At 37.3% G+C, this 8,456-nt stretch overlaps 1 protein-coding gene across 1 annotated transcript; it reads left to right on the forward strand.

Moving 5' to 3' along the window:
* Nucleotides 1-5,354: 5,354 nt before the first annotated feature.
* Nucleotides 5,355-7,582, forward strand: LOC109220764. The gene is made up of 3 exons (XM_019385232.1): nucleotides 5,355-5,440; nucleotides 5,843-5,871; nucleotides 7,233-7,582. Exons 1-3 carry the CDS (start codon nucleotides 5,355-5,357, stop codon nucleotides 7,580-7,582), a joined length of 465 nt encoding a protein of 154 aa, XP_019240777.1.
* Nucleotides 7,583-8,456: the final 874 nt, after the last annotated feature.

Genomic DNA, 8,456 nt, shown 5'->3' on the forward strand with positions numbered 1-8,456 from the left:
ATATATTTTTGTGTGTTTAGTTTGCATAATTGTAATTAATATGGCATTTTCTTTGAAAAAAATGTTTGGTGGTAAGGGAAAAGCTAAAATTGGTGAAAGTAGTATCCAACCTACTACCCTTCCCCCGGCTCCCCGACCCAGACCTATTACCCGTCCTGCTGCTCCTATTATTCTTGATAGTGATAACCCTTGTTTTCAATTTTCCGATAGTGAATTTTTCCATAATGTTGCACCAGGTGAACAATTAAATGAAGAAGTTATGAATGCTCTTTATCCTAATCAAACTATCTTAGAAAATGATGAGGAAAATGAGGATGTAGATGAAACCCAACCGGATTTAGATGATTCACCTACTAGTCCTGTTAATAACCCAACTGATGCCCCGCCCGACCCACCTGTAGAAACCCCTACTTTTAATAGACAACCTTCTAAACGCCTAGAAACATCATTAGTTTGGAATTTTTTTACTCAAGTAAGAGAACAAAATAAGGCTAGGTGTAAAACTTGTGGGAAATTGCTGGCGCATAAATATACTGGAGACCGTAGCGGTACGGGTAGTTTGGCTAGGCACATACAAACACACCCTAGAGATAAAGTTAAATATTTACAAATGAAAGCGCAGCAAGAGGGGACAAGTGTAGATACTGCGGTTAACCCTAGTACAGGTTCAAATCTAGTTCAACCAGGAATTAACACTGTGACCGGTGGTATTTTATATTACGATCCTAATAAAGATCGTGAAGAATTAGCAAAGATGGTTACCGTTATGTGCTTACCATATACTTTTCCTTCTAACCCTAATTTTGTGCATTATATTAGAAAAGTTTTTAATCCTACTTATAAAGGTTGGCCTCGCGCAACAGTTAAGAGCGATATTTATAAATATAAACATGAATATGAACAATATTTGCGGTATTTATTTACTCATATAACTAATCGGATTTCTATTACTACTGATATTGGTAGAAGTAATAATGACTGTGATTATCTAACTGTTACAAGTCATTGGATAGACGAGGAGTGGATAATGCAAAAACGCATTATTGCGTATAGAATAATTAATTCACGTCACACAGGTAAGTTTATTGCTAACACCGTTGCAGATATTTGTAGATATTTTTGCATTAGAGATAAAATAATGGCAATTTCTATGGATAATGCTTCTAGTAACACTAGTGCTATAGGCATACTTACAACAACACTAAATCCTGCATTTAGTAATTGTTTCCATGTGAGATGTATTTGTCACATTTACCATTTAATCGTCGGTGATGGTATGAGAATTTTAAATTTAGAAATTGAAAAGGTTAGAATGGCTCTTAATTGGCTTTTTTATTCAAACCGTAGAAGTAGACTTAGAGAGTATTTTAAAAAATGTGATGAATTTGGCCTTAGAGAAAGAAAGGTTCCTAAACCTTGTCCAACTAGATGGAATTATATGTACGAAAGTTTAGTAGTTGCATATGAATATAGAAACCCAATTAATGCAACGTTTAATGCTCGTGTTGGTGGTGAGGATGATGATGAAATCCTTACAAATCAAGATTGGACGAATGTCAAAATTCTTATAGATTTTTTAGAACATTTTCAAATTGCTACAAATGCATTTTCTGGACAATATTATCCTACTATTTCAAATTGTTTAGTTTATATTGCAGCACTATGTGATTTGTTTGTTGAATTTTCGGAGGGTGGGGAAATTTATCAACTTGCTATAAATGCAATGAAAGAAAAGTTTAAAAAATATTTTTTCCCTATCCCCCCTATTTATGGTGTTGCTGCATTGTTAAATCCTACAATGAAATTAGGAGGTCCTCACTTTTGGTACACAAATATTTATAAGGCTTTAGATCTTTCAGTTGAGGAATTTTCTACACTTGCAGAGGCAAAAGCCTCAATTAAAATAAATGCGCAAACAATTTATAATGCTTACCAACTTGCGTTAGATCATGCTAGGCCAAATATTCCAACCCCTACTTCGTCTAGTTCACAATCATCTAAAAGAGCTGCGGGCCTACAAGCACTTAAATCTTGGACGGAGTTTAGGGGTTCTCAAGGTGATAATTTTGATGAGACTTCACATCTAAATGAGCTTCAAGTTTATTTGTCGCAGGGACTTGAAAAGGAGAATCCAGACGGCACCTTTGATCTTTTGGAATGGTGGAAGACAAGGGAAAAACATTTTCCGGTTCTTGCAAGGATGGCTCGGGATATTTTATCTATTCAAGCTTCAACAGTTGCATCAGAGAGCGCTTTCAGTCAAGCAAGACTTCAAATAGGTGATCATAGAGCGTCTATGAGGGAGAGCTTGGAAAAATCAGTACTATTCAGAGATTGGATCCGCTCGGAAAGAAGAAACTTTGGACTTGCAGAATCACAACCGGAGATAGACGAAGCTTATGAAGAAATGATAGCGGAACTTGCGGAGGATGCTGCTTCGCCCGGAAGCGGTGATGAACAAGCTTCTTTTCCGCCACCACCAACGGAACCTCCTCCGAACCTTGAAGGATTTATGAGATTTGTTAGAGATACAATGTAGATTATGGTGTAACTTGTACTTTGGCATATCTTCTTTAGTTTTTTTTCCTTTTAATGGTGGTATTAGTACCTTGTTGTGCTCATTCCATTGGGGGGAAGAAGACTAAGAAAGATATGCCATTTTTGGTAATAAAAATTATAAAACATACCCTTGGCCTTGAATATCTCTTCGCAATATTTTTTTGTCTTTAACTTGCAATTATTTATAAGGTATAATATATATACATAACATACAATATATACTACAAGAAAATACATAAGGGAATATATATACATAACATACAATATATAGTACACTATACTAGTATACTATACTAGTATACTATATATATTTATATTTACATGAAGAAGTAGTACTATATATACTACAAAACAAGATTTTTCAAAATGAGGGCCCCACCCACAATGACCACCAACGGTCATATTAATTGCACAAATAGCCGTTTTTTTTTTAAATTTACAAAACTAACCTTCTCTAACACTATAAGTACCCCCCCCCCCCTCTTCTTCATTTCAATACTCAATACTCATTTCTCAATCTAAATTTCTCTCAATCTCTCAATCTCCAATTTTCAAGACTTCAAGTCTCAATCTCAATTTTCAAGTTAAATCATGCCTCGTTCGGAAAGAGTGCGCTTATTTGTGTCGCAATACTATGAAGTGCTTGAAGAAAATGAAGAAGGCCAAATATTAAAGTGCAAGAACTGTGGAAGAGTCTTAAATTTTCGTTCAGGGTGTACCACAGGCATTTTAAGGAGGCATATAAAGTATTGTGTTGAGGGTATTTATCCGCAAATTCGTCTTTAAGATTTTTCAACAATTTGTGTTATTTTAAAATTATTAGACGTATTTATGCTTCATGTTGTACTTTGTTATTAATTTATTATGCATGCCAATTTAGTTTTACTATTGATTTGTTATTTTACATTTTCGTCAAACACTTTAATAATTAGATTTCTATATTTATATACCACATATATTTATATAGCCATGCATAAGAGCAATTTATATATATACATACACATATGGTTTACAAGAAATTGCCTTAAATAAAAAAAATTAAAAAAAAAAGCCCGAAAATAAAAAAAAGCCCGTTAGGCCCGCTAAGCCCACGAGCCCGGCCCATTTAGCCCAGGACCATATGGGCTTAGGCCCGTCACGGGCTGGTCCTACCCGTTGAGCCCACGAAGCCCGGGACCGCGAAGCCTGGGACCGCCAGAGCCCGGGACCGCTAAGCCCAGGCCCGTTTAGCCCGGCCCGTTTAGCCCATTTAGGCCCGGGTCCGGCCCACCATACAGCCTTAAGTCGACCCGTGCCGAAACATTTTTGTTGTTTGTTGTATGGTACGACTTAGGGGGCTTTGCTCGGTTGTTGCTTGCGAGATGGCATGGTACGCAACCTTTTTCCTGGGGTGTTTTGGTGGCGTTCGTTCCTTGTTCGCGTACCTATGAGAGTGCTCGTGTTCTTGTTCCGAACCAACAAGAGAGCGTGATAAGTTAATACCTTGGCCTGGCAAGTCGGTGAAAGGAAGAGTGGCGCTGTAAGGTCGCTCGCTTCGCCTCGTACTCGAATGATGGTTTCAGATTTGGCAACCGTGTTCGGCTTCGTCGTTAATCGCGTCTAGGCTTCTCGTGGGTTTGACTTACCTTTCCCGTTGGGTATCGAGACCGAGTCCGAGTCTGGCCCCGTCCTATATGCGCAAACAAGAAGGGAAAAATGTCATACTTTGTTCATAAATCATCCTGTGCGTGTGGGTACGAAAATAAGATAGGATATGCTCGCTATTTCAAAGGGTCACACAGTAGGCTATCATCCCTTCCTAAGAGGTGGAAGTACGGGCCGGTACACAAGGTGAATACGTCACATGGAATTGCGGTCATGCCAAGCGCATAGTGACCGTGATTCTACTTTAAACATGCATATGACGTGTCATACCCAACGCTACAGGCGAGGCGTGGGTTTTGCATAGACATCGTCACAATTTTTATTTTATGTAGAGATCTGACCTAGATTGGTACGGTTATCTCAAAAGTTTATCTACCATTCTTTGTTGGTGTTTACATCAAGATGGTGAGGTTGTGACAGTCTGGAAGTAATACTTGGCTAGTTCCAGATCTAAAAGAAACTAAAAAATTTGACTAAGAAATCTCCACAGACGGCGCCAAATTGTTTGACCAAAAAGTGTTGAGCCTTGAAGAGGTGACATGACACATTATATGACCAGCAAGGTAATTTATCTTTCTTCTCAAAATTTTGCTATTTTTTTTATTCTTCCATTTAATTTATTATTAAAAAAAATCAAATGTTACAACTTTTCCTATCTTTACGTTGTTTGACCAAAAAGTGTTGAGCCTTTTAGTTAAACTAATTAATGAAGAAAATAGAGGAAAAATCCTAGCCAAACATAATTAACTTCGAATCTAAGCATATTGAATACGAAAATCACATAAGACCAAGCTTGCATAACTTTTCTTAGGGCGAACAAAGAACATCAAATGTAAATGGTGAACTTACATCTTTGACACCAAATTGTTTGTATATGAAAGAGTGAAGAAGAAAAAGAAGGAATCTCGTTGACAACTAAGAGATCTATCTTTATTGATTCAGTAATAACGATTACAAAGGATTGTAACCAAAATCTAGGCTTCTACTTTGTTGTTTATCTCCTCCCGTTCTTCCGTTCCTTTTTCTCACTTGGGAGAGTCCCCTCTTCTTGCTTTCTTCTGTCATATATATATTGCCCATCTTCCCCTTTGTCTAACGGTCTTTAACCAGCATACCCCTACTTGACTATACCCCTCTTTACTCGCTCAAGCATGACTGCATATATTCTGCCGTACAAGCCTTTCAATGGCTCGATCTCGGCAGAGGCCGAGAAACTCGTCGCCATTACGCCTTACGGGTACGTCCATGGCTTGGTCGACCCCTTTCCATTCCTTTTAATGGTAATCCAATTGTGGTCATATTTTGACCCATACATATACGTATTACAACTTCTCAATGGAAGTTCATCGTAACGAACAGTTGCATTGTTTTCACTATTTAATCTTTCACATAACTATTTTACTATGCTTTAATTCACAGTTTCAAGTGAAAGTTTCGTACTTTTCACTGCTAATAAAGTGTCGACGAAGTTCTTTAATTTCCCCTTCATTCTCATTTTAGCTACGTATTTTTTTATTTTTTGTTTGTGTTGTGTTACAAAAATTCAAAGGTCACCTCTTAAAAATTCAAAAATCATCTCTTAAATTCGGTTAATTACACCTTTTAATTTGTCCACCGTAACTGTGAAATACTTGCACAGATTTGAAGATACATTCTGTTACATTGAAGGTATTTTTCTTTTAACTTCCTTTTTTATTTTTTGGTCATTTCCATTTCATTCTTTTCATTTTAGACTTTTTTATTTTTATTTTTCCAATCTTTTCATAGGTTACTTTTAATTTCTTTTTAGTTATACCTTTTTGTCTTCCTTAACTGTTTGACAGAAATACTTACACAAATTTGATGTCGTTCCTTTACATTATTTTTGCTGCTTAATTCCTTCTTTCGTTCATTTTTCAATTTAATTGCCAGTCTTCATGCTATAAGTACTTAATCATTCTTCCTAGAAGATTATTAGTGGCTATTAGTGCTGCATTCAGTGAGTGAAAAGATGGTAGACTTAACACAGAAGAATATACACCTTTGTCTTAGCCGCCTAAGCATATTGAGAGGATCAGGAAAAACTGAATGCTCATATTCCACGGCTCTGATATTAGAATTTACTGTTGGTAAGTAAAATTATTACCTTTCTTTATTTTTTAATCTTTTTATTTTAGATTTTTTCTTGAAAAGATTATTCTTTGCGTTGAAAATTTATATATGAGACTCTATTTAACAGATATTAAGGTGTGGTTGTCTGAACAATCATTCTTTTGATTCATTAGGTTGGGATATGTTGCTATCAGTTTTGTGTTAGTATTTTTTATATATGATTTTGTATACTTTTGTTTTTGTAAATATGGAAGAATATGATTGATATTCGATATGTCCTGACTCGTCAGATACAAGGGAGGGTGCCGTGGTGCATGCTATTTGCTGATGACATAGTATTGATTGACGAGACGCGAGGGCGTGTTAACGCTAGGTTGGAAGTTTGGAGACAGACGTTGGAATTCAAAGGTTTCTAGTTGAGTAGGTCGAAAACTGAATACTGTATAGGTCCAAATTTGGACGACCACGACCATTGCTGAGTGCGGCGAGGAACGAGGTCCTTACGATATAGCGTCCTATGGTCGTTATAAAGGGTGAGGACCAACAGTGGTTAAAGCGAACGCACAACGTCTGCAGTAGTGTTAGCGTAGTAGGAGACAGTAGGAATATGCTTTTCGAATATTCTTTGTGTTGTACCTTTTTAGGGTTTGAAAGGGGATTGTCCCTTATAAATAGGAGGAGAAAGTGAATACAAAGGGGAACAATTTTTACTTACTGAATACAGATCTGAAATCCTTACATCATCTTATTTTGGTCAATCCCATTCATTACAACATTTTTCCGCATTTGAAGTTATCATATTTATGAGTAATCATTTGGTTCCGACATACAAGGAAGCATCGATCATCTTGTCATTCTCTTACATCATTTAATCTAGATGTTATTATACTTGGCTGAGATTTACCTCTTCATCTTCATTGATTGATCTAACCAAAAAGGTTTCACTATCTTTTGGTCAAACAAATACTTGGAGTGCAAGTTCAGTGAGGAGAGGCATGAAGAAGAAGTAGAAGTAAAGATTAATACTCAAGTCATTCCCACAAGAGATAGTTTCAAGTATCTTGGGTCTATAATCCAAGGAAACGGAGAAATTGACGAGGATATTACTCACCGCATTGGAGCGGGTTGGATGAGATGGAGGCTAGCTTCAGGTGTTTTATGTGATAAGAATGTACCGCCTAGACTTAAGGGCAAATTCTACAGGGTGGTGGTTAGACCAGCTATGTTGTATGGAGCTGAGTGTTGGCCTGTCAAGAAGTCCCATGTCCAAAAGATGAGCGTAGCATAAATGAGGATGTTGAGATGGATGTGTGGTCATACCACGAAAGATAAGATCAAGAATGAAGTTATTAGGGACAAGGTTGTTAGGTCTTGTCCAGATTTTCTTACCATATTTGGTTTTCCTATCTCATGAAGGAAAGGACAACATATTTACCATAATAGCGCTTTTCTTTTCTTAGGGCGAAAATATAATTCTTTCATATTTGGCTAGTCTTTTTCTTGTAGGAAAAGGTTTGGACTTCTATAAATTGAAGATCCGTCCTTCTCATTCAGTAGCATCCACAATGTAGCCATATGGGGTTTGAGAGTCGTGTTTAGGGGGGAGAACTTTACGGGACAAGTGTTAGTGTGTCACTTGTGTTTGCCTCTTCGTGAGGTTGTTCTCTCAATATTTTGTACTCTCTTTTTATATAGTGGATTGCTCATCTCCGCCGTGGACGTAGGTCAGTTGACCGAACCACGTTATATGTTTGTGTCTCTTTTGGTATTTCTCTTTTGTTGTTGGATTTATCGTCGTTCAAGGTTTGCTTGCTAGCTTACGCATGACACCTGATTTTTTCGGTCCTAACAAAGGTGAGAGTGGTATCTGCGGAAGCCAAGTAACAGGAATCGAGGCTGCGATGGTTTGGGCATGTGAAGAGGAGAGATATAGATGCCCCGGTCAGGAGGTGTGAGAGGTTGACCATGGCAGGTGATTAGGCAGGACTTATCGGTGCTTCACTTAATCGAGAACATGACTATCGATAGGAAGGTGTGGAGGTCGAGGATTAAGGTGGTGGATTGACAGATAGTTGCGAGTTTTTCATAGATTCACCAGTAATACTAATGGTATTCTTGCTGTGGGTTAAAAGTTACCGTCTAGTTCAACATAAATTCAAGGA

Source organism: Nicotiana attenuata, unplaced genomic scaffold (assembly GCF_001879085.1).
Source record: "Nicotiana attenuata strain UT unplaced genomic scaffold, NIATTr2, whole genome shotgun sequence".
In the NCBI taxonomy this organism is placed as follows: Eukaryota; Viridiplantae; Streptophyta; class Magnoliopsida; order Solanales; family Solanaceae; genus Nicotiana; species Nicotiana attenuata.